The following is a 27,428-nucleotide window of genomic DNA, read 5'->3' as shown; positions in this document are numbered from 1 at the left end:
CGTGGTCATGTGGTGGGCATGACTAAACGCCAAAGGCGCAAGGAACACAGTTTACCTTCCCACCAAAGTGGTCCCTATTTTTCTACTTGCATTTTTTACATGCTTTCGAACTGCTAGGTTGGCAGAAGCTGAGACAACTCCGTTACGCAGAGCTAGGGATTCGAACCGCCGAACTTTCTGATTGACAAGCTCAGTGTCTTAGCCACTGAGCCACCCTTCCTGCATGGATGAAGCCACCATCACAATCAAAGAACATGCATTTCAAAAGAAATCTAAATTACAGCTGCACCAGAAGCTCTGTCTCTAGGCACAGGTTTGAAGCCTTTCCTAAAGCTTCAATTCCCCCCAAGATTTGAATGTTGAATGTTGAATGTTGATTTTATTTATATGCTGCCCTTTTCCCCCAAAGGGGACTCAGGGCGGCTCACAACTCAACCAGAGAAGGGGGATACAAACAAAAAATTAAAAAGAAACAACAACACAAGACAATGCATAATTAAAAACACACAGCAATCATACCAATTTGAGACGGGGGCAACAGTTCTTTAGCCCCAGGCCTGTCGGAACAGCCAGGTTTTAAGGGCTTTGCGGAAGGCCTGGAGGGTGGTGAGTGTTCGAATCTCCACGGGGAGTTCGTTCCAGAGGGTTGGAGCAGCCACAGAGAAGGTTCTCCTCCAGGTAGTCGCCAGCCGGCATTGGCCGGCGGATGGAATTCGGAGGAGGCCTAATCTGTGGGATCTAATCGGTCTAGTGGAGGTAATTGGCAGCAGGCGGTCTCTCAAGTACCCAGGTCCAATACCATGAAGGGCTTTATAAGTGACGACTAGCGCCTTGAAGCGTATCCGGAGACCAATAGGCAGCCAGTGCAGCTCACGGAGGATAGGTGTTACCTGGGTGAACCGAGGCGCACCCACAATCGCTCGCGCGGCTGCATTCTGGACAAGCTGAAGTCGCCGAATGCTCTTCAAGGGCTGCCCCATGTAGAGCACGTTGCAGTAGTCCAGTCTAGAGGTCACAAGGGCGCGAGTGACTGTTGTGAGGGCCTCCCGGTTCAGGTAGGGACGCAACTGGTGCACCAGGCGAACCTGGGCAAATGCCCCCCTGGTCACAGCCGACAAGTGGTGTTCAAGAGTCAGCTGTGGGTCCAGGAGGACTCCCAAATTGCGAACCCTGTCTGAGGGGCGTACTGTTTGACCCCCCAGCCTGAGAGATGGAACACTTGGCCAATTATCTCAATTATTTCTCAATAAACTGAAGCAGAAGCAGTTGATTCTAGCCCAGGGCTTCTCAATCTCTACCATTGCTCCCAGTTCCCATGATGGTTCCTCTTGGCACAGCTCTTGCAGGATAAGACATGTGTACCTCTGAGTCCCACCAGTAGACAAAGCCCAGTAGACAAATCCTGCTCAGTTACAGGCCTTACAGATCCAAACAACAGCAAGAAAATCTGAGCAGGAGGCCAAGCACTAACCAGACCACCATTCCCAGCCTTCTTCCTTCTTTCTCCTTTGTTTTGCAACCCTGGGGTATATTCATTTCTGAAACTCATCTTAGCCTCTCCTTTGCCGCTGTACTCTCCCAGAGCATCCTGTTGCCTGGCTAATATTGGTTGCCACGGCAACATCATCCCAAGCACCCATCTCCCAGCTCTCCAGCATAAGAAATGACAACTAAGTGGTTTTCTTTGCATTTCTTTGAGATGGAGCTGACCAGTTTCTATCAGGGGCACGTGGAGCCAACCCATAAGCATATATCCCACCATCCCCATCTCACCTACTATGAGGTATTGCCGAGCAACCCGCTATAATTTGTGTGTGTGGGGGGGGTGTTGCATAAGTGAGTGTTGTGCTAAAACATTTCAGATGAAAATAATTTTTCATATTATAAGAAAGAAGTCACCGTACCAGCATGAACATTCAGAAATTTAAAAGTTATACATTAGAAACTCTTTATTAGGTCATCAGATAATGAATTCTGGGTTCTGCAAAAGGTTTCAAAACAAAAAGGAAAAACCCGGGGAGATGGAAAACATGATTGAATTGCAAGAGTTCGGGTAGGTTTATTCAGTAAACCATGGTTCCAGAAATCGTAACAACAACAACAACAACAACAACTACTACTACTACTACTACTACTACTACTACTACTACTACTACTACTACTACTTATTATTATTATTATTATTATTATTATTATTATTATTATTATTATTATACAATTGTATCACAGCGGCCAGTTGTTTCGCCGGATTTGGCATTGGTTACTAGTCGGGCCCCACCCAGGGGCCTAGGACGTCGTAACGTATTTTCGTAATATGCGTGCAGATCCAAGCAGTGCGGCTTTTTGCATTTGACTGATGGTGATTTTGTCAATTTTTAACTGTTTTAAATGTGATTCCAGTGCTTTTGGGATAGCACCCAGTGTGCCAATTACCACTGGAATTATCACTGCTGGTTTGTGCCATAGTCGTTGAATTTCGATTTTTAAGTCCTGGTATCTTGCGATTTTTTCATGTTCCTTCTCGGCGACCCTGCTATCACCTGGTATTGCGATGTCTATGATAGTGACCTTATTTTTCTCAACCAGTGTGATGTCTGGTGTATTATGCGCTAGTATTTTGTCGGTTTGTATACGGAAATCCCACAAGATCTTGACCATCTGATTTTCGGTGACTTTTTCAAGCTGATGTTCCCACCAGTTTGTTGCTGTTGTAATATTATAATTTTTGCACAAATTCCAATGGATCATTTGTGCTACTGAATAATAATAATAATAATAATAATAATAATAATAATAATAATAATAATAATAATTATTATTATTATTATTATTATTATTATTAACAACAACAACAACAACAACAACAATAATGATGTAACGTCGGAGGATATAAGCTGTTCCAAGTAGGGTGGTTATTATTATATACTTTATTCATTAAACATGAGACTCAGCCAACTGAACATTCAAAAATGCATTACAAATACCAGTGACTGGTGCTAATGGTTGATACGGTTTTCTGCCAGTGTCCTAGGTATCAACCACCTTCTTAAAATATAAGATGTTCCGAGTAGCACGGTTTTTTGCAGTTATGCTGGTGTTATTGCAGGAAGCTTTATTCTTGTTGTTGGTGGTGTTGTTGTTGTTATTTGCATGGCAAATCAGTCATAAATGTTCATGTACCAAAACAAGAGTTTATATAGCAGGAACATGTAGAAAGTCATAGGACATTCAGATATCGTTCCGTTTGGCATTGCAAAGATGGTTCAGCCAATCCGAAAAAATCTACTATCGTATAAGGAAGATGAAACTGTACGCAAGAAGCAGTATAAGAATAAAATGGAATCTACAAATAAAATATTATTGAAATTAAATTCTAACAGTTGTGCTGCTTCAGGGAGTGGTTTCAGAAAACTGGAAGTTAGAATTGCTGGATGTCTGTAAAAATAACACACAGAAAGAACATTGGAGAATTCTCCCTCCGTCCTTTAAGCAAATTGCTTCTTCTCTGGAACCGCTTACCCTGAGCATGTCAAGAAAGCACTTGAGCAAACTTTAACCTGATGGCCCTCAGAGGGAGAGCTCAGGGAAGAAATTTAGCAGAGGCAGTTCCTTTTTTGGATCCCACCTGTTAGAGAGATAAGGCCAGCAAAGCAGAGGTGATATATTCAGCCAGTTCTGACAGGTTCTGGAGAACCTGTAGAGGAAATTTTGAGTAGTTTGGAGAACCGGCAAATAGGCTGGCCCCGCCCAGCTGCCTCCCAGCAGATTTTCTTTTGTTGCCCTGAACGGGAGAACGGAGCTGGAAAACAGGTTAGTGGGGTGGGGAGGGAATGGGGATTTTGCAGTGACTTTCCCCTGCCACACCCACAAAGCCACACCACGCCCACAAAGCCACGCCCACAGAACCGGTAGTAAAAAATGTTGAATCCGAACCACAGCAGCCAACCCAACTTTTCAGCCTTTTCGCTGAGGAGCTCTAGGCCAGCATCAAAATGGCAGCTCCTGGAGAAATGGAGATCTTCACTATTGTTTAAGAAAGGGTGAATCAGCTCAGGTTGGAGACAGGATAAAGCTGAAGCTCTCAGGCTCAGAAGTAATGGGATAAATAGATGAATGGCTGGAAGGAGGGGAAAGGGAAGGGGGGAAAGGAGGGGGAGGAGGAGGAAGGAGAAGTGAAGCAAAGCAAACGAACAGAGCCCGAATTAGTTGTTTTTCTCCTTTGCTTTCTCGTTCTTTCTCAAGTAGAGAGTGCTACTCAGCTGACAAGAGCAATATTTCCTCCAGTGCTGATCTGGGACGTTCCTTTTTTCCTTGCGTGTCGTAAAAGAAAGGCCAAATGACCCTTTGCCACTGCACATCCACGATACAGAACAATAATGTTTGTTTGCCCTGCTGTGGTTGCAAACAGCTTTGTTTTTCAATGCTCTTGCTGACTTCCAAAGTAGGCAGTTGGCCCTCTTCTCTGCCTTTCCCCCCTCTCCCCTTCTGGGAACAGCCCATCCCACCCTGTCGTAGCAGCAGAACCCTGGCTGAGGAGACGTTGTAGCTTAGCCCACTTAGTCTTGGCAAAGAACGGCAGCTAAAGTTATGGGACAAGTTCAGGCACCTACCCTTTGTGACTTGAAAACATTGAGTCTTTTGGTGAAAAGGAACTTAATGCTCTTTCTCGACACGGATGAAAACAGAATCTCTGCTTCTGCTTCTCTGCATCCACCCACATCCCCTCGGTCACTTCCAACCGAATATCTAAACTGCAGTGTTTGGGAGCAATGGACCAAATAATTATTTTCAAGCTCATTGTGCTAAATTAGACACAATGTTGCAATCTACAAGCTCTTCCAGAATCACTGTGTGTTTTTTTCTAAAGATATCAATCCCTGTAATGATAAAGGGTGAAAAAGAGCAGACCTAGCAATTATTTTTAAATTGCTATTAAGACTCTGGAGCATCAGGAAAAATGGGAGGAAAAGCCTCATCCCAAATTATCTACCTTCAGGCTAAATATTTTATTTTTATTTTTTATATACTTGCTGGAGACAGATCTATCAACAGCTCTGAGCTACTAATGAAAATAGGGTGGGACCTCTGGTTGTAATAGCATCCTACTGTAGGAAGGTAGCACCCACCCCTCTCCTAGAAAAATGAAATATCCTGGGAAATATTGAAAAGGCAGAATATTATATTTCCCTGGATCAGAAGTGGAGAGACATGTTTTTAGGCAGGAAGCAGACTCATCCTTAATAGCCCCCCCACCTTTGTCAATGGGCCATTGAAAAAAACCTGGGCCAGTCTATTCTGCACAACAAAGTTCTCCCCCTTCAGCTCCAGGGTGATGGGATTAAGGCATGCTAGTATTAGCCCTTTACCCATCTCCCCACAGGGCACCTGGGAAGAAGCAATTCTCAACCAAACCTGGACTCAAAAACAGCCTAGAGAGTTGCCCCTGCATGGGAGTCTATCAACCAATCAGAATACAAGATCAAGATCAAAGCCCAGAGAGGGCATAAAACCAGGAACTTTCAGCATCTCGCTCTCTTTTTCTTCTTCACCCAACATCTGGACCCATGTGATCCCCCTTTTCTGTTCAGGAGCTCAAGCCATGTGGTCCTGTCCACCATTAAACCATCTTTCCAAGCAGCCCCCATCTTTCCAATGTCTTTCTCTCCACTTGGAATTGAATCTAGAAGGACATTTTCTTCCAACACTACCTCCCCAAAAAACAGGGTCAGGAGGAGAATGCTACCTTCATACCCATTTCTGGGCTTCCCTCATAGATCATAACTGGGTCTTGAAGGAAGGCTCTTAAAATGGTTCACCCACAAATGCGCGAACAACAAAAGCGCGCCTGACTAAACCGCGGTGAGAAAACCGCAAGTTCTAAAGCGCGCCGACGAATGAACGCTGAAGCGCGCCAACAATAGCGTGCCGACAGAAGCACGCTGTAACCCTAACCCTAACCCTAAACCTAACCCTAAACCTAACCCTAAACCTTACCTTAACTTAAATCGTGCTTCTGTCGGCGCGCTGTTGTCGGCGCGCTGTTGTCGGCGCGTTGATGACATCGCGGTTTTAGCGCCACAGTTTTGTCGGCACGCTTTTTTCGTTCGCGCATTTGTCGGGTCACGCTTAAAATAGGAATGAGAGCTCTTTCTGAAGAAGAAAACACTACATTCCTTGTCTGTCTGCTAGGATATCTAACTGACGCTTCTGTGTTCATTATCAATCTATTCCTGATTATGTCTGGGAGATAACAACAAGGAAAGACTGATTATGTGTTTAACAGGCTCTGTTTTTATACTTTTAAAAATCGGCAAGAGTTTTATCTGGCTCAGCAGTGAGAAGTACTTGTAAGAAGGATCTGGACATTTTGGTACTATAATATACATCCATGTCGGAAGCTCTGAAGTGTTTCCGGGGTTAAAGGATCAACCGGTCCAATGGCATCACTGTTCCCCGAGGGACACCTAGTATGTGGCTCCTCTTGTGTCCTTGTTAAGTTGCCCACCAAAGTGGTACCTATCTATCTACTCACATTTGCCTACTTTCAAATTTCTGGGATGGCAGAAGCTGGATCAAGTGACGGGGGCTCACCCCGCCAAGTGGCAGCAACCGGGTTTCAAACGTGAGCCAGCTAATTGTCAAACCAGCATGCTAACCACACAAGCCACCGGGCTCCCTGATATTTTGGTAGACACAGATTAAGCATGAGCCAGCAGTGTGTTGCAGCTGTCAAAAAAGCCAATGCAGTCCCAAACTGCAACAATGCAGGAATAGTGCCAAAACAACAAGAAGTGATAAGATATACTTCAGTAGTGCGGCCATACTTGAAATAATGGGTCCGGTTCTGGTCACCATGATACAAAAAAGATACTGAGGTCCTAAAAAGAGTGCAGAGAAGAGCTCAAAGATGATAAGGGGACTAGGGTCTAAGCCAGTGTTTCTCAACCTTGGCAACTTGAAGACGTCTGGACTTCAACTCCCAGAATTCCCCAGCCAGCAAATGCTGGCTGGGGAATTCTGGGAGTTGAAGTCCAGACGTCTTCAAGTTGCCAAGGTTGAGAAACACTGGTCTAAGCTATGCAATTTCCTAATAGTGAGAACAATTTGTTGTTAGAACAGCTTGCCTCTTAAGAGTTCTGCGTGCCCTATCATTGGCAGGTTTTTTTAAGGAAAAAAACTGGGCAATCATTTATCCAGGATAGAATAAGGACTCCTGTCTTAGGCAGGCGGTTTGGACTAGAAGGCCTCCAAGGGCTCTTCCAGACCTATGATTCTATTTCTATTTTCCAACTCCTAAAGTAGAAGAACTAAGTAGAAGAACTATGCACCAAGACAAATTCCTTGTGTATTCAATCACACTTGGCCAATTAATAATTCTGCTCTGCTCTGCTCTGCTCTGCTCTGCTCTGCTCTGCTCTGCTCTGCTCTGCTCTGCTCTGCTCTGCTCTGCTCTGCTCTACTCTACTCTACTCTACTTTACTCTATCGGGAGGGGGGATTAAAAAGTGAGATCCAGATTCAAAATATCTGGCCATGAAAGCTATTATGCAGTGGAACAGCCTACTTCAGGAGTCATGGGGGGGCGGGGTTTCATTACTGGAGATTTCCAATCAAAGATTAGATAGCCATTTGACTAGGATAAACTAAGGATTCCTGGGCCAGGGGCTGGACTAGAGGACAGCTAAGCTCCCTTCCAGCCTCATGGTTACTAGAACTAAATCCATCCTGATCTGATCTAGCAAAGTTTATATTTTCAAGAACAGATTGCATTGCTTTGGCTACCTTTGTGAAATTGGTTTTTGCCCTGATTGTTTTATTAACAAGTGTGATCACGGTAGATTAGGAGCTTATTGCTCCTACTGCTGATGGAGTCTTCATACTAATTTAGGAACAAGATGTGGGATAGGATCTTTTATTTTTCTTTTTTCCCCCTAGGATCAAAGCAGTAAAAAAAACAACAACACCAGACCGAACAATTATATGGTATAAAGCAGATGCGACTTAGTGAATCTATTGACTTTAACCTGAAAGACACTGATGGAACTCAGAAGCATCCATATACAGTAGAAATAGTCCTTAGTTACCGTAATTACCATAACCAAGACTAGCAACTCTGCTGCTAAGATACATGGTTGTAAAGTGGAACATCATGTCACTGTGCTGACTTACAATGGTAGTTCCAGCTGTGGCCATTCAGTGAACCCCACATTAAGTGTTAAGCGTAATGTCAAATGATTTCAACCTGTAGCCTCCTGCCAACTCCCCCCTTGGCTTTGTAAGTGTAAGTGACCACTTACAAAGGTCACAAATGACCGTAGTTATAAATTTGGATTTGGATTGGATTGGATTTATTACATTTATATGCCGCCCTTTTCCCCAAAGGGGACTCAGGGCGGCTCACAATTCAGTCAGGGAAGGGGGTACAGAAAGGGGATAAAAAGACGAACATAACAATACACAATTAAAACACACAACAACCATACCATTCGAGGAGGGGGCAAAAGCTCTTTAGCCCCAGGCCTGTCGGAACAGCCAGGTTTTAAGGGCTTTGCGGAAGGCCTGGAGGGTTGTGAGGGTTCGAATCTCCACGGGGAGTTCGTTCCAGAGGGTTGGAGCAGCCACAGAGAAGGCTCTCCTCCGGGTAGTCGCCAGTCGGCATTAGCCGGCGAATGGAATTCGGAGGAGGCCTAATCTGTGGGATCTGATCGGTCTATTGGAGGTAATTGGCATAAATGGGCACTTTGCCCAAACTGCAATCCCATGACTGCAAGGATGTTGGGATGGATACCAATTCAGGGACCAGTCATAATTTGTCTCTTTGGAGAGCTATTTTAACCTTAAATAGTTGCTGAACAAGATCACTAACTACCTGTATAAAGGAAGCTGCTGGCAGGATAGGCCTTGAAGAGCTCAGTTGCCTATCCAGGGTTAGCACTGATTGTTTGCAAATGACTACCATTGATCTGGCAGCCAACCATAACCGATGGCTGTACTGCCCCAGCCTGAAGCCTATTTACTCAAGAATATCTTCTGGACATGCCCCAGATAAAGCTTAGGCCAGGGGTGTCAAACTGGCGGCCCACGGGCCGGATGTGTCTCACTCAGGCCACGCCCTTCCCAGCTCCGAGAAGGAGAAAAATTTGCAATAAGACACGTGACAGCATTGTGACGCTGTACGTTTGACACCTGTGGCTTAGGCCAAGGTTTCTCAGCCTTAGCAATATTAAGATGTGTGGACTTCAACTCCCAGAATTCCCTGGCCAACTGGCCAGGGAATTCTGGGAGTTGAAGTCCACACATCTTAATGTTGCTAAGGCTGAGAAACCCTGGCTTCTTAGGCATTGACTCCTCCTGTTGAAGAATCCCTACCCAAAGCTGATTATGCAATGCGGGGTTGATAGAGGAGGCCTCATTCATTCATAAATGTCATCATTGCTTTTATCAGTGGAGCAGGTGGGAAAGACTCCTAAGCAGAGATTGCTCAGCCACAAAAGGATGTGATGTTACTAAAAGTCTGGGAGAGAGATTGGAAGGGGGGGGGGAACCTGCCTTCCTTTCTGTGAACAGCCCTTTTCATCAAATATGCATGCCTTCCATTTCTCCCTGGGCCTTTGTCATCGCTCTTCTCCACCCATCCTGCCTTTTAATGCACATCCTTAGCACTTTAAATGCCAATTGCCTCCTCGCTCTCCTCCTCTTCGTTCTTTATTTTTCCTTCCACCAGACCTCACAGCGTCCGGAAGGAGAAAAATAAAAATCACCCAGTGGCTAGGAAGTACAGGCTTTGTTTCAGAGCTGAAGCCATGAAAGCAGAAGAGATGATTTGAGGGTGAGGTGATAACAAGGCTTTCAAGATACAGAGCAGAAAGGAAGTTGAAAATATAGGGAGTCCTCACTTAGTGACTTAGCAATCACATTTGGTAGCACACACGTGGACACTAAGTGAAGCAGTTGCTAAGTGAAACCAGAACTGTGCTTACAATCTTATTTCAGCTTTCCTTCGCTTTACAGATGTGCAAACAACTGGTTATAATTTTTTTGGAACCTGTAACTGCAAACACTGCCTAAACAAGGCTATCACTAAATGAGGATTACCTGTAATGACAGAGGCTGAATGTCTTCCCCTTTTTCCCCAATAATCTGCCTACTTTCTCCTAACAGTTTAGAGCTTGTACCCAAAGAGTTACCGTATTTTTCAGACGATAAGATGCACCGGAGTATAAGACGCACCATGATTTTGAAGAGGTAATTTTTTAAAAAAGTTTTTGCACTCTGCAGGCCTCCCAAACCCTCTGCAAACCTCGTATATTCACTGTCTGCAACCGGTGAGAAGGCTTCCAGAATTCCGCAGTTACCATTATGGTGGACTTGACTGGGAATTTTGCAGATCAACCACATCTGGAAGGCCTCAGATAAAGAAAGTTATAAACAGAAGATAACAGACAAGCATTGGAATTCTGCTCTGGAATTCTCTGTCACAAGAGGAAATTATGTGCAGAGGTCTTCTTTGCTTACAGAGTCTACAATAAAAGAGAAAATGTCTTTGGAGGATACAGGCTCCAGACCAGAGGTGGGCAGCCTTAAACACTCAAAGAACCATTTGGATCCATTTCCCACAGAAAAGAAAACACCGGGAGCCACAAAAACCCTTCCGGTGCCTGACTATTTCCCGAACAGTTACAAAAACTAGCATATGTAGTTGAATTAAATGTTCTGTTTTCTTCTGAAACTTTTCTTTTCTTGGATTTATCCATGGTTGGCCTACCGGGGGTTAAAAAGCTCAATAAATCACATGCCGGGCGAGTGTTGCACATTGGCGGTTACGACACATATTTTGAATGGCAGGGAGCCACAGCAGAGAGATGAAAGAGCCACATGCAGCTCTAGAGCCGTGGGTTGGTGACCCCTGCTCTAGACCCTCTACAGCAGTGTTTTCCAATCTCAGCAACTTTTAAAGATGTGTGGACTTCAAATCCCAGAATTCTGGGATGGTGACTAGGGAATTCTGGGAGTTTTCATGCTGGCTGGGGAATTCTGGGAGTTGAAGTCCACACATCTTAAAGTTGCTGAGGTTGAGAAATACTGTATTTCTGGTAAATTTTTCTTTCAGTCAAAAGTTCCACCACCTAATATAGTAGCTTCCTTTTTGCAAAACTCCTGGAGGGCATCTAGCTGGTTGCCATTGGAATCACGACGTTAAACCGGCTATATATTTACTTGATCCCAAAAAGGTTCCATTTTGTTAAATCTATGAAGAATTACTGTCCAAAGTGGTTCATGCAGGACAGGATTCTGTCTGTAAACATCTGTTGCTGACGGCAAGAGCCATTTATATTATTCTTTTTTTCTTGAGGAGTAGAAAAATTTTTGTAAGCCACCCAGGGTCACGGAGAGCAAGTTGGGCAGCCCTATAAATTTTCATAAATAAATACCCTGCCAACTCACAATCTGTATTTATGAGTCACCAACCAACTCATCGCCTAGGGATTGGGGCCATGAGAGGAAGTATGAAATAGCCCAAAGGGAATCTGTGTTGTTCTCCATCTGCCTTCAACACAAGCATCTCTCTGAGAGCTTCACCAGGTATATTAGCTCCAAAGCACCTGAGAGTAGAACAAGAAGCAATGGGTGGAAACTAATCAAGCAGAGAAGCAACTTAGAACTGAGGATGAATTTCCTGACAGTCAGAACAATTAATCAGTGGAACGGCTTGCCTCCAGAAGTTGTGAATGCCCCAACACTGGAAGTCTTTAAGAAGATGTTGGATAGCCATTTCTCTGAAACGGTATAGGGTTTCCTGCCTAGGCAGGGGGTTGGACTAGAAGACCTCCAAGGTCCCTTCCAACTCTGCTATTGTATTGTCTTGTATTGTATATTCACTGATTCTGAGCAGAGGTAACTACCTCTTTACAAGGGTACCTATACTCCCAGCCCATATAGGTAGTCCTTGACGTACAACAGTTCATTTAGTGACAATTCAAAGTTACAACAGCACTGAAAATAGTGACTTATGACCATTTTTCACACTTATGACCATTGCAGCATCCCAATGGTTAGGTAATTTACATTCAGATGTTTGACAACTGACTCGTATTTATGACAGTCGCAGTGCTCAGGAGTCATTTTGCGACCTTCCGGCAAGCAAAGTCAATAAAGAACCCAGATTCACCTACCAACCATGTTAATAATTGAACAATTGCAGTGATTTACTTAGAAATATGGCAAGAAAAGTTGTACAGTGGGACAAATTCACTTAACAAATGTTTCATTTAACAACAGAAATTTTGTGCTCAATTGTGGTCCTAAAGTTGTAAGTTACCTAGAACTGTAATGGAGCCTGTCCATCACAGTCGTGCTTTTGTGACGGTTGTAGATGTGACCAACACAATTTTACAACATTCCTTGCAGTAGTCAGTAAACAAGTGCAGCAGTTGTAAAGCAGCCATCACAGCTGTTAAGTGAGCAGCATGTTAATTAAACAAAGCAATATTTCATTAAGCATGTGGCTTTGATGAAAACCAGAGGTGAATGCCAATTTTAGTAAAACCATCATAAACTCATTCGTGACCATGTAAACAGCCATAAATGCAGCCAGTTTCTGAGCACCTGAATCACATGACAGAGGGGGGGGGGAAACTATTGGAACTTGGAATCCAAGTCATAAGTATCCCCTAGAACAGAGGTGTCAATCTCAAGGCCCGTGGGACAGATCCGGCCCATGGGGGTGCTTAGATCTGGCCTGGGAGGTCACCCTGGATACAGCGAAGGACCAGCCCATGGTGCCTTGGCCCGGTCCAGGCTGACTGGGTGCTGATCTACAACCTAACCTGTTTCTCCCAAACTAAGACCTTCCCAGATAATAAGCCCAATTGAGTTTTTGAGCACATGTGCTAAAATAAGCCCTCCCCCAAAATATTGCAACACAGCAGCAGCCATGAGGTGACCACGCTCGCTGCCTCTGCATCTCAAAAAAATAAAATAAGACCTGCCGGAAAAAAAAGGCCAAGTATTTATTTCAGGGGTTAAAAAAAAATAAGACCCTGTCTTATTTGGGCGGAAAACATTGTAGTGGTGTGCTGTAGGAGGCCATGGCAGCCGAAAATGGAGTTCAGGAGGGCTGCGCACGCCCCTCCTGAGCTCCGATTTTGCTGGCAGACCGCTGGAGGTGGCTATGGCAGCAGGAAATGGTTCCCTCCTGCCCAGGCCACCACAAGTGCCCCCAACACGAATGACGTTGAGCTGTCCATGCCCACCCTGGCCACATACACCACGGCCGCCCCGAGGTCAAACATAACCCTAATGCAGCCTTCAATGAAATCAAGTTTGACACACCTGCACAGTTCCACTGTAACATCAAATGGTCAAGAACTACTTGTATAGGGGCTCAGTGTAGTAAAAGGTTCACCTTTTAACACAGCTGGCTGGGGAATTCTGGGAGTTAAAGTCCACAAGACTTAAAGTTGCCACGGTTGGACAACCTTGTAACAGAGAATCTGATTTTCCTGTTCTGGCCAACGTGAAGCTTCCAGAAGCAAAGCAAGCGAGCAAGCATGCAAAAATCTGCATGTGATTAAACACCCGGGTGGAAGAATGTCCAAATTTCCACTCAGCATGAAGCCCGTTGGCTTATCTCAGGTCAGTCAGTAACCAACCCAGCAGAATGGTTGATGAGATAAAATGGGTGGGTCCCCATGTTCTATTTTCAGCTGCCTAGAGAAAAAAAAAGGTCATAAATCTAATAGCTTATCTCTGTTGTTTATCTCCAGGAAGCAGTTATTGTCAGGTGTAGACTGCCTTTGGGCACAAGAGTTGAATCTAGGCCTCACCGCCAGCAAATTATGAATAATGCTACCTGGGTTTGTTACTGGAACACTCCATATGCCTGTTTCATCTGGCAGTATCCATGCAGAGAACCTGTAAGTGCCAGCAAAGGCCCTGTTGCACACAGTAGAACTTGAGAGACCGCCTACTGCCAATTACCTCCACTAGACCAATTAGATCCCACAGACTAGGCCTCCTCCGAATTCCATCCGCCGGCCAGTGTTGACTGGCGACTACCCGGAGGAGGGCCTTCTCTGTGGCTGCTCCGACCCTCTGGAACGAACTCCCCGTGGAGATTCATACCCTCACCACCCTACAGCCTTCCGCATAGCCCTTAAAACCTGGCTGTTCCGACAGGCCTGGGGCTAAAGATTCGCTGCCCCTATCTCGAATGGTATGACTGTTGTGCTTTTAATTATGTATTGTTTTTTGTTGTTACTAAACTGTCTGTATCCCCCCTTCCCTTTTTGAGCTGTGAGCCGCCCTGAGTCCCCTTAGGGAAAAGGGCGGCATACAATGAAATAAAACTCAAACTCAAACTCACTCAACTTTGCTTACTCCCAAGTAAATAATCATGAAATTGTGCTGTGAACACCTCTTGCCAGAACATATTCATTCAACCTAAATGATAGGCTCCAGATGACTTGAACACTGGGCCCCAACTCATGAAATGATAGTCAGTGTAGAGAATAAGTAAAGTCTTAGGCAATAAAAACCAAAAATACACATATAGATGGGGAGAGACCAGGCTTAATAGCAGTAAGTGTAAGAGGGATCTTGGCATCTTAGTGGACAGCCAATTAAATATGAGCCAACAGTGAGAAGCAGCAGCCAAAAAAGTCAATACAATCCTAAATTGTGTTAACAGAGGGATTCAGTCAAGATCACTTGAGGTACTAATACCACTCGATAAAACCTTAGTAAGACTACGCCTAGAATACTGCATTCCGTTTTGGTCACCACACTATAAAAAAGATGTTGAGACTTTAGAAAGAATGCAGAGAAGAACAACAGGGATGAGTAGGGGACTGGAGGTTAAAATATGGTATATGAAGAATGGTTACAAGAAATGGGCATGGCTAGTCTAGTGAAGAGAAGGACCAGGGGAGACATGATAGCGTGGCACGACAAAACCGCGCTCATCAAAATAGCGGTGATAAAACTGCGTCGCTAAAGCCGCGACGTCATCACCGCCGCGACAACAGCGCAGCGATAGAAGGGCGCTTTAAAACAGCGCAGTGGCAGAAAGCCGATTTAAATTAAGGTAAGGGTTAGGATTAGGTTTAGGGGTTTGCTTTAGGGTTAGGGTTAGGGTTAGGGTTAGGGTTAGGGTTAGGTTTAGGGTTAGGGTTAGGGTTAGGTTTAGGGTGCTGAGTGCTTCGGAATGCGCGGATTTGCCCTCCGCGGTTATGTCATCGCGGTAGGGTCGTGTTTTTCCTTAGCGCTTCGGACGGCGCGGATTTGCCCTCCGCACTTATGTCGGCGCGGATAAGGGCTTCGCGGTTTTGTGGTGGAACCACATGATAGCAGTGTTCCAATGTTTAGAATATAGAATAACAGAGTTGGAAGGGACCTTGGAGGTCTTCTAGTCCAACCCCCTGCTTGGGCAGGAAACCCTACACCACTTCAGTCAAATGGTTATCCAACATCTTCTCAAAAACTTCCAGTATTGGAGCATTCACAACTTCTGGAGGCAGAGGGGCTGCCACAGAGTAGAAGGGGTCAACTTATTTTCCAAAGCACCTGAAGGCCAGACAAGGAATAATGGATGGAAACAAGGAGACATTCAACCTAGAAATAAGGATTAATTTTCTGACAGTGAGAACAATCAACCAATAGAACAGCTTGCCCTCAGAAGCTGTGGGAGCTTCACTAGTGGAAGCTTTCAAGGAGAGACTGGACTGCCATCTGTTAGAAATGGTGTAGGGTCTCCTGCTTGGGTGGGGGGGTTGAACTAGATGACCTACAAGGTCCCTTCCAACTCTGTTACAGCCTAACTCAGTGTTTCTTAACTTTAGTAAGTTTAAGATGAGTGGCTGGGGAATTCTGAGAGCTAAAATCCACACATCTTAAAGTTGCCAAGATTGAAAAACCCTGCTTTAAATTCTCACAGAAATCAAAAAGCAGTGGGGGGAAATTAATCCTGCCCTTCCACTGACATTAACTCTGACCAAGATAGCTGTTTGCAGATCACTAGAAGGTCGGGAGGTTTCCTGCCCCCATCCCCTCAGATGGGGGCTTCCTTGGTTCAGGCTAGCAAGATGCCTGGCAACTTTAAGACTTGTAGATTTCAATTCCCAGAGTTCTTTTAAACATTCGGTGAGATGCCTCTATACTTCTTGGCAGTCTCAAGCATTTGGTGGGATTAAGGACCATTTCTGTTCAGAGGGCATTATTAGAATACAGATTAACAGAATTGGAAGGGATCTTATGGGGCATCTAGTCCAACCTCCTGCTTAGGCAGGAAACCCTACACCACTTCAGACAAATGGTTATCCAACATCTTCTTAAAAACTTCCAATGTTGGAGCATTCAAGCAGGAGACCTTATACCATTTCCGACAAGTGGCTGTCCAGTCTTTTCTTGAAAGCCTCCCACAACTTCTGAAGGCAAGCTGTTCCATTAGTTGATTTTCTCCTTATTTCTAGGTTGAATCTCTCCTTGATCAGTTTCCATCCATTGTTCCTTGTCTGGGCTTCTGGTGCTTTGGAAAACAGGTTGAGCTTCTCCTCTCTGTGGCAGCCCCTCAAATATTGGAACACTGCTATCATATCTCCCTTGGTCCTTCTCTTCACTAGTCTAGCCATGCTCAGTTCTTGCAACCGTTCTTCATATGTTTTAGCCTCCAGCCCTCTAATGAAAGGGGATGAAGGTGCAAAATTAAATGAAAGTAGAACCCTCCCTGCTATGGTTGGAGGAAGGCACGCTCTGTGGTCCAGGAATGAGTTCTTGATCACCTAAACTGACTTGCTAAAGCAAATTTACTACTTTAGCAAAAGGGAGTCACACAATGAATGTGATCAGATCAGCAGTTGAGATGGGACAGTCACAGCCCGCCGGCTGGTCAGCTAATCAGTAGGTCTCTTTTTCAACTTTTCTGGATTCTAGAAATCATGTGGTTAAAGGGGAATAGGAAGGTCATTTAGCCCCACCTTTGAGAGACACAAGACTGCTAGAGAGACATCTACAAAGGTGCTTTTTATTAAAGACTGAAGTCTGTTTATGGATTATATTACAAAAGTAGAGAAAATAGTTCCATGACAAAGGGCTATACAGGCAGTGTTTCTCAACCTTGGCAACTTGAAGATGTCCGGACTTCAACTCCCAGAATTCCCCAGCCAGCAAATGCATTTGCTGGCTGGGGAATTCTGGGAGTTGAAGTCCGGACATCTTCAAGTTGCCAAGGTTGAGAAACACTGGCTATAGGGGAGAAAGTAGAACATTTATATACTGGCTACAACACAGAGGTGCGTTTCAGTGCTACCGGTTCTGCATGCACAGAAGCATCCGGGCAGGTGGGCAGAGCCTCCCACCGCCACTACTACTGGTTTGCGGGCCAATCCAAGAGCAACCCACCTCTGCTACAGCAGTATTAAAGAATAAGAAATGGTTGGGAGACTTATAAGAAAAGTACAGTATTTCAACTCCCAGAATTCCCCAGCCAGCCAAAATTATTATATTTTTAAAAATTGACTGCAGACTCATGAGATTGCCAAATCGCTCAAGATGTTGATATTCTCCCAAGAAATGCCATAACATTATATTTATTTAGACAATTGGTATGCTCCTTCACTGGTATGCTCCTATTATTGTATTTCAAGTGAGAATGCCAAAATCTTGCAACTTGGGGTACATTAATCCTTTTTTAAAAAAAAATGTATTTATATAATGGCATCAAGCCAAACAGCCTAAAGACAAACAAAAAAGGTGATAACTACTCTCTTTAATTGTTTGTTTTGTCATTAGAGCCATACAGCTAATATTACGACGGAGAACATTGGAGAGAATGGCAGCATTAATGCTTCCATTTCAACATTTTTCTCCAGCTTGCTTTTCTTCCCAGTGCTTTTGATGGCTTCCTGCTCCCAAGCTATTCAAAGGAGCTGATAAATGCTGCCCTGATTGATGAGCTGCTGGTAATGCAGGCTTCTCCATTATGATGTCGTCCAGATGTGTTAGACCACAGCTCAATTAATGGATTACTGGTTCTGTAGTCCAATACATTTGGGAGGCACCCAATTGAAGAGTGGTGTTGTGGTCTGAGGTACAGAAGCACCTCTGGGGTTGAAATCTGATTCCCTGTTTACCTTACAGTTGTTCTGCTGCTCTCAAAACAGATTGGAAATGCCCCATGGGATTGGGAGGAGAAGCAAAGGAAGAGAGATTCTGGATCTTTCCCCCCCATTCTTTCCCAGCATCCAACACGCCAACTCCCCTATGAAAAATTTTATTCCATATAAATAACAAGTCTACAATTATAATATAGGAATATGACTGATTGAAAAAGTGATGGGTACATCCTTAAGGTAAAGGTTCCCCTCGCACATGCATGCTAGTCATTCCTGACTCTAGGGGGCAGTGCTCATCTCCGTTTCAAAGCCAGCGTTGTCCAAAGACATCTCCATGGCCATGTGGCCGGCATGACTAAACACTGAAGGCGTATGGAACGCTGTTACCTTCCCACCAAAGGTGGTCCCTATTTTTTCTACTTGCATTTTTACATGCTTTCAAACTGCTACATTGGCAGAAGCTGGGACAAGTAACGGGAGCTCACTCCATTACGCGGCACTACGGATTGAAATCCTCAAACTGCTGACCTTTCTGATCGACAAGCTCCACGTCATAGCCACTGAGCCACCGCATCCCTCCTAAGGTACATCCTTAGCAGTGGTGGGTTTCAAACATTTTTGGAACCTCTTCTGTAGGTGTGGCCTGCTTTCCGGGTCCGCTGGTGGAACCTCTTCTAACCGATTCGGTAGATTTGATGAACCGGTTCTACCGAACTGGTGCGAACCTGTAGGAACCCACCTCTGATCCTTAGGTGCTGTTAATTCCTTGATGAAGACAAGGCAAGGCAAGATGTGAAAGGAACTCCACCTTAGCCATCATCCTACTTTACCTCTAATTCACTGAACCAGGCAATGGGAAAATGTAGAGGTTCTGTTTGGGATCAGACCACCATCAATTTTAAACTCTGCCTTTCTGGTTCCAACGAGAATGGATAAATCTGTCTGTTTTAGTTTGTCTCTGTTTCTGATTTTGGTTAATTTGTCCAATTTTTTGTGGGTTTCATTTTATTGACGCTTGTCAAATTTGATTTGATATTTTTAAAAAGAAGTTGGCACTAAAATTGGTTAAATGTTTTGGTGCACTATCTCCAATACTACGCAACACGGCATTATTTCCATTGCCTAATATACAGAAATTGGGCCTTTTTGAAGAGGGGGGAATCTACAAATGCATTTTTCCTAAATGCATTTAAATATGTTTAAAATAAACACGTGTATTTTTTGAACATGCTATTCCCTAAATATACATTCTTTATTATTATTTGTGGATAATACTTCAAAATTCCGGGAACTGAAAATTTTAGGTGATAACTAAGTTTTGTTTCAAGTCTTCCTTTGTGAACTAAATTACTGTATTTTTCACAGTATAAGACGCACCTTTTCCCCTCAAAAAAGTGGGTGAAAATCTGGGTGTGTCTTATACACTGAATACAGGATTTTTGGCATCCCAAAACCCCGCCCTCTTCACCAAAATGGTCATGCATAGACTTTAGGAGGCTTCCAGAATGTTCCTGGGGACTGGAGAGGGGAAAAGGAGTGGAAAATGGGCCATTTTTTGCTCATTTTTGCCCCCCTCCCAGCTCCAGGAGCACTCTATAAGCCTCCTAAAGGCTATACATGGTCATTTTGGTGAAGGGGGCGGGGTTTCGGGATGTCAAAAATGCTGTATTCAGTGTATAAGACACACCCAAAGTTTCACCATTTTTGTGACAAAAAAACGGACCCCTTTTCATGAAAAACGGGCCATTTTTGGGAGGTCTGCAGAGTGCAAAAACTTTTTTAAAAAAATTGCCTCTGGTATGTCTTTTACTCCGTTGCGTTTTATACTCTGAAAAATACGGTAATCTTTTCCCCATCCCCAATCTACCCAATGACCAATCAGAAATTGGGGTGGGACGGATGTGGACCAGCATATGAGGACCCATTGTAAAACCTACAACAGGGGTCGGCAACCTGAGGTCCCTGATGCTTAATAGTTTTCTGCAGTTTTGTACTTCATGGACACCTTTCCCAACTTTTTGTACCTAATAAGAGACTCCAGTATATATCAAGACCAGGGGTCTTGCAACCTTAAACATTCAAAGAGCCACAAAGGTCCTAAACGGAAGCCCCGCACTCAAGTCTAGAGCCAACCAGAAGTCCGGTTTTCCCACCATTAAGTCTCCTCCTAGCACGGCATCCTTTTTCCTCTACCTGTCCTTACCAAAAGCCCTATCAATTGTGGAGCCGACCAGTGACAGGGAGCCGCAGCAGAGGGATGAAAGAGCCACATGCGGCTCCAGAGCCACAGGTTGCTGAGCCCTGACCTACAACAAATGATATTCTATTCCAAAGTAGATTGTTCAGGACTTCTAATTCAAAGTTCTATTCAGATAACCTGATTAATACATGTTGCCATGGAAGACAGATCTCAGAAGTGCAAAGTCTGTGGGTTGGTCAGCTTCACTGAATCTTTTTTCCCACAGTGGCCAATTAGATGCTTCTAATTAGTTCCAACCATACCTTTTCCCCACACTGCTTGTGGTATTCAGAGCTAAATTGCTCCTGAATAGGGAGGCTCTGTTTAGCACTCATGGGCATTGAGCACTAATAAATCTCCCTACGAAGGTAAACATTTTGCTAACAACTGAACCCCATCAAAGATCTGCATAAGTTAGCTTTCTGTTTTTGGCCAAGATCTCTTAGTACAGGTACAACTTTGTTTGGTGATGGTCCAAAATTACAACGGCACTAAAAAAAGTGGCCAACAACTCACACTTCTGACTGTTGCAGCATCCCCATGGTTGCATAATCAAAATTTGGGTGCTTGGCAACTGGTATTCATTTATAATAGTTGCAGTTTCCCAGGGATATTTGATCGCCATTTGCAACTTTCCCAACGGGTTTCCAATAAGCAGTCAACAGGGGAAGCCAGATTCACTTAACAACCCTGTGATTTGCTTAATGACCACAGCAAAAAGGCCATAAAATTGACCATGCTTCTCTTAATAACAGCCTCGCTTAACAATAGAAGTTCCAGTCACAATTGTGGTCATAAGTCAGGGACTACCTATATGCACCTCATATTCAATACTTCTTGTCTTAGTATTCCTATGCCAGCCATGCTGAGAATTAAATTCTACATATCTTAAAGTTGCCAAAGTTGAGAAACACTGTCTTAGAGGTACTCTTCAATAACTGCTTTGCAAATTAGAGATATTGTAGGCTGTGTTACGTCTGTGGTGATAAAAAAAATATCTGTCGTATAGAATCTTTTCTGGCAATTTTTATTAGAAGTCATAAGCTTCGGTGGCAGCCCACAAATGTTTATCCCTTTTAATAAACTTTATTAGTTTTACAAGATGCCACCAGACCCTTACTGATTGTTACATAACCAGCCAGAGCATTCTGCTCCTTCATTTTAAAATTAATTTGATCCACATCAAGGCCACTTCTCGTGTTACCTAATGCTGTCAAATTATTCTGAAATCTGCTCTGAAAAGTTTGGGAAACCGAGATGTGAGAAGGAATATTTGCCAGGAGGAATATTTTTTGCAAAGTTTTTCTAGCCAGTGCTCTAGCATTTCTGCGCATCATAGTAAAGAGTCATTAATTATCATTCTCTAGTCTGCTTTTGCAATTTTAACTATCAATAACCGTTGTAACAGCAGTACTAACAGCAGGGATGGAACTATTATTGTTTGTATTGTTATGACAACATTATCATTATTATTTAGTCTTCCAATCTTGGGCGCCAATTCCAGAGATGTTTTGCAGTGCTTTTGTTTTTTTAAAGTTTTGTTTAAATTAGTTCAGATTATCAGTTTTGGCTACTCCTCAAAATTGGACTGTGATACCGCAAAGTTTGCTTAGTTTCAGACTAAATTTTGAGATAGGGAAAGATTAGGAAGGTCACATGCTTATTTGCAAAACAGATTGTGGCTTGCAATGAACTCAGTCAACCCGACAATATCCTGTACACAACTTTTCATCTCGTGGGATTGAATTCTAGAATATGTTCAAACTAAATGGTGTGGATGTTGGTGATGCCCCTGTCCAGGAGCTTAATGGTCACAGTTCTATCCACCCAGAGATAATCGGAGGAATTAGCTCTTAAGCATACTACTAGAATGGAGCCCTTTGAATGATGGTGCTGGGGAAGACTCCTGCGAGTCCCTTGGACTGCAAGGCGATCAAAGGCGGTCAGTCCTGGAGGAGATCAACCCTGATTGCTCTTTAGAAGGCCAGATCCTGAAGACGAAACTCAAATACTAATGAGAAGGGAGGACTTACTGGGGAAGAGCCTAATGCTGGGAAAGATTGAAAGCAAAAGAAGAAAAGGGACGACAGAGAATGAGGTGGCTGGATGGAGTCACCAAAACAGTCGGCGTGAGCTTAAATGGACTCCAGAAGATGGTAAAGGACATTTGTCCATGGGGTCACAATGTGTTGGACACGACTTTGCGACTAACAACAACAACAACAACACTAATAGAGCCTCACACACAGAAGCACAAAATCTCTCACATATTGTAGAAGGAGCGTAACTGGAATTTAATCTGTAGTCTTGATTCTTCACACCTGATATACATACACATACATACATTCTAGTGCTAATGACTAGATGCCTGCAAAGAATGTAAATTTATACAAATATAACCCATCATTCAGAATTGAAGAAACTTCTCAGACAAGAAGGGAAATATTTTCAAGGGGGGGAAAATCCCAAGAAAAAGTTGCCTTTTGAAAAAGCATCTTTGGGACAACATATATGATTTACTTTCTTAGGGCTGTGGGAAAATTAAAAACTGGGGCTCACTTTGAACTGGGGTCGTCTGTGGTCCCATTGCTCTTAAATTGGGCGTTGTCTCAGAGCTTGGCTGGCTAGGGAATTCTGGGAGTTGAAGTCCACAGGTCTTAAACTCAGTGAGATTGAGAAGCACTGGTGTAATTGCTCAGGTAGCTAAACTCGAAGCTGATGGCTTTATGTCTAAGGCAGGACTAATCCAGCTTCTTGACCCATCAAACTGACTCTTCCATAAACACTACAGAGGTCTGGAACAACACCCATTTAAAAAAGCAGTGTGATCCCAGACACCACCTCAAACGCTCGACTCTTCCAAAGGAAGAAATAAAAATGATGGGTGCTCAGAAGATGCTGCTCAAGTTCTTTGGGAAACAAGTGGGCAGTGCATGCCCTTAAAAAAAGATAACCGTGCAATCAAGGAAAAGCTAAGAAATGCACTTCTTAGATCCACAGCTGACAAGCAGGGACACATGTGTGGAAAAAACACAAGAGCCAACAATTAAGGTTGCAGAGCCCCTCTTGAAAAGAAGCTTAATTCAGACCGCCTAGTTAGAAACAAAGGAACCAAATTCAAAATCTGCTTCGCCTGTCAAAGGAGAAAATCCTTAATTTGTTGAAGCTCCAAAATAAGGGCAGCAAAATTAAGATCAAAAGAGTCACTCTGCCAGTGAGATGGGCAATCTACAAATCTGATATATAAAATAAATACAGTTAAAAGGGGGGCTGTTTTCTTTCTATATCTTACGTTTCTTCCTGGAAAAATGTACTTTATTTATTTATACATTCATTCATTTATTTATTTAACTTATATGCCACTCATATCATAAAAGGCAACTCCTTCTGGCTAGGAGGTCTATATTTTAATATGTATACAACAGTGAATTATTATTATTAAGCTCTCCCTGGCTACCCCTTTGTTGTGGGAATACGGTTGGGATAATCTATGGGGTTGAGAGCTATACAGGCAAAAAAGGGTAAGGTAAAGGTTTCCCTTGCACATATGTGCTAGTCGTTCCCGACTCTAGGGGATGGTGCTCATCTCCGTTTCAAAGCCAAAGAGCCAGCATTGTCCGAAGATGTCTTGATGGTCCTGTGGCTGGCATGACTATACGCCGAAGGTGCACAGGCTGTTACCTTCCCACCAAAGGTGGTCCCTATTTTTCTACTTTTACATGCTTTCGAACTGCTAGGTTGGCAGAAGCTGGGACAAGTAACGGGAGCTCACTCCATTATGCGGCACTAGGGATTTGAACCGCCAAACTGCTGACCTTCTGATCGACAAGCTCAGCATCTTAGCCACTGAGCCACCGTGTCCATAAATACAGGCAAAAGTATATTATTATTAGTGTAGATGGTTAGTTTTATGTAGCTACTGGAAAAATAAAAATCAATTAGCTGGATGCTTACAGTATCTGCCAAAACACACATGAAATATTTAAATGAAAGCAGAGGGAAGTCCCATCTTTGCTCATCTGTTCCCCCAGAAGTCAAATAAACTCCACAACACATAAAAAAACATTCAGAGCCTAAAACCAGGCTCCAGGGAAGTTTTTAAACCTTCCAAGCCAGGTTAACACAGGAGGTCTGCTGTTAGTGAAGAACAAGGGAGCTTTCCTTAAAATGGCTATTGCACTGTTTTGTCTAAAGGACATTTCAGTCCTTATCTTTTGGGAGTACATTAAGTTCAATCCTTTTTTTATCCCCATAAAACACATGCTTCCATTATGAATCTCAAGATGCGTTCCGGTTAGACCACAGAATATTCCACGATATACACCCAAAACACCCAAACATTCAAATAGCAGAAGAGAAGGCTCCAAAACAGAAACTTGAAATTTCAATCCACTGCAGCAATTTTACTAGCAATCTGGAAGAAACCCCTGGCTGAAGTCTAATTCTGTTAATTGGCACACGTGGATGATACCAAGGCAGTTCGGCTGGGAAGCCTCCCAAGAGATTGTCTTCGGCGCCAGCAATTCCTACTGGAGGCTACTGGGGACAAAAAGCACCTTTTTTTCAGTTCCTCGTCAGAAAGCGGGCAACGAAATGTCAAAAATCCTTTCCCCCTTTTTTTAAACTCCTTTTTAGCAAAGATTTCAGGCAAGATTGCAAGACGGACTGAAGGAATTGTTGTCCTGCCAACTTTGTGGTCCTGTCTGTGCCCATTGAAAAGAAAAGAAAAAAAGAACCAATTGGAAACAGGCTGGCAGAACCTTGGGGGCAGTTTTTATTAATAAGGAAATAAAAACAAAGGTAAGGATAGGCGTGCACCCAGTGCCCTTTCTTTAGTAGAGCTGTTACAGGAAGGCCCTGATGGTAACCCTTCCCTTAAATCCATTCCTTTGTTTTCTGTCAATCCGGGGCTTTTGAAGGCATCTTCCTTGTCAAAGGTGCTTTCACTCAAGAGCATCCGAAGAAATTAAAATGTCAAATAATAATAAAAAAAGGAGGCTTGTTGTTGTTGTTTTTTTGCTTGAGGCAAGCCCATGAAAGCCAGTAGTTTGGGGGCCTCCCTGAGAGAGAGAGGAGGCTGAATGGATAGGCCCTACCTCACCCCACCCTGAAAGGCAGTCTCCACCTGGGTCGGAGGACAGCAAAAAGAAAGAAAGAAAGAAAGAAAGAAAGAAAGAAAAACAAGCCAACAACAACCCCAATCCAATCATTTGAATTGGAAGGAACAGGGACAGTGGGAAGCCACCACGAAGTGTGCATCTCTCAGAATCGCCTGAGTCATTGCTTGGATGTGGGGGGGGGGGCGGTTTGTGGCGGCTGGGTGGAGGCAGTCACGCACTACCACGCAAACACACACACACAAGCAGATGAAAGCTTGCAACAACAGGTAAAAAAAAAGAGAGAGGGAGGGAGGGAGAGGCTGCCAGAAAGAGGATGGAGCGTCGCCCCTGAGAAAATGGACCAGCCTTTCTTTCAAGCTCCCTTCCCATTCCGGGCTGTGCAGCCAAGCCGGCCAGCCTAATTTAGCAAGAGTTGACGGGCAAACGCCAGCAAGGCTGGCAGAGCTGGAAGTCCGAGGTGCCCAATGCAGCAGCAGCATCGTTTCCTTGCGGGGGCCGGGGGTGGGGTGGGGGTGGCGGGACAAGAGGCGAGATCTGCCCCGGCCAAACCTTGTAACGTCTCTTCCCCGCCCCATCAGCCACAGCCGAGGGTTCCCAGCATTATTGCAAGGGAGCCGCTCCAGCACGGGAGACGGGGAAAGACTCCCAAAAGGCACCCTCCGGGCGCTGCCCGGGAGCGAAGGAAAGGAGAGAAAGAAAGAGAGCGAGAGAGAGAGAGAAAGAAAGAAAGAAAAAGAAGAAACGCTTACTCCATTTTTCAGGACTCCGTGGTGCTCCCCTCGGCTACTCCCGGCAGTCTGGCGGTCTTGCAAGGTGCAAGAAAAGGGAGGGGGAAGAGCCGGTTTAGCGGGATTAATCTTCCTCCTCCTCCTCCTCCTCCTCCTCTCCTCCTCCTCGTCAAGAGCTCTGGTTTCCAGAGGCCGTCAGAGAAGGTGGCGGTGACGGCTGCACCTGACGACTCCACATCCCATCCGGCGTTGGTTACCGTCCCGAGCGGATGGGCTGTGCGAGCCGGGGATGCGAAGCCTTGGGTATTATGTGCGAGTGTGGGATGGATGTGTGTGTATGTGTGTGTGCGTGCGTGTGTGTGTGTCCGCGGGTGCAGTTGAGCCCCCCCCCCGCACCCCTCCCCTCCCAAGCCAGCCTTCCTCCAGCATTGCAATAGCGCCGCTTGCTGGACGCCTCCCGCCACGGCGGGTGTTTTGTCCAAAAGCAGAGAGGCAGACGCCGACGAGGCTTCGGAGGGAGCCGAGCGGGGCGCGACGGCTGGTGGGAGCCGCCCGGTTGCTTCAGCGCTTCTGCCCTTCGCCCGGCGGGCTGCGCCGCTTTCTTACACTCCGGAGGGAGATAAGATGCGGCTTGGTTCGCTCATCGCGCTCGATTTTTAAAAGCGGGTTTGGTTTGATCTCAAGCGCTTTTGGGGGCTTGAGAAAATTTCGCTTTATCAGGGCTCTCTGACCGTGGCTGAGTGCGAGCCACGAATGCAACCGTGGCGAGCCTCGGTCTGGCCCACAAACTGCCCGAGAAATCTGCGACCGAGGATGGGTTTCGCGGGAAAAGCCGAGACGTTGGCCTTCGGGGCGAAAGGATCTCGTTCTGAATCGAAGAAAAAAGAAAGAACAATTCGACAAGATCCATGCCTAACCAGAGGAAGTCCCCGAGCAAATGACTGGCTTGACTCTGGGCATGTGCAGAGTGTTTTCCCCTCTGGAACAAAAGAGAAAGTGTGGGGAATCACAGCAACAGATATAGGGCAGTGTTTCAGGAGAAACGCAGTGAACACACATGGAAGAGCTTTCCACTCGGTTACACTGTTTAGTATAGTAGCTATTTTTTTCGACATAAATGGTATAAAGAATAATCCCTATGCAAGTAATTGGGCAGGGGGAGGGGGGCAAAGAAAGAAAGAAAAAGAAAAATTAGTCATGCATTTCCACGTGTGCGTAAAATGATTTTGGTT

At 44.5% G+C, this 27,428-nt stretch overlaps 1 protein-coding gene across 6 annotated transcripts in view; it reads right to left on the bottom strand.

Annotated features, from left to right (window-relative positions):
* PALM (paralemmin) overlaps nucleotides 1-26,553 on the bottom strand; it is a 102,132-nt gene extending 75,579 nt beyond the window's left edge. For 2 of the 6 annotated variants that reach the window (XM_087702345.1, XM_087702330.1), the window contains exon 1: nucleotides 1,472-1,643. In XM_087702345.1, the coding sequence (XP_087558471.1) occupies nucleotides 1,472-1,536 (65 nt within the window). In that variant the 5' untranslated portion in view covers nucleotides 1,537-1,643. Of the gene's footprint in view, nucleotides 1-1,471; nucleotides 1,646-26,217 lie in introns of those variants that run through there. The other 4 variants (XM_087702337.1, XM_087702352.1, XM_087702357.1 and 1 more) reach the window with 4 other exon arrangements.
* Between the last annotated feature and the right edge of the window lie 875 nt (nucleotides 26,554-27,428).

This window comes from Thamnophis sirtalis, unplaced genomic scaffold (assembly GCF_051295495.1).
Source record: "Thamnophis sirtalis isolate CommonGarterSnake01/CBP01778 unplaced genomic scaffold, rThaSir2_p1.2 scaffold_1, whole genome shotgun sequence".
Lineage (NCBI taxonomy): Eukaryota > Metazoa > Chordata > Lepidosauria > Squamata > Natricidae > Thamnophis > Thamnophis sirtalis.
This window is presented reverse-complemented; position numbering and strand designations above follow the sequence as displayed.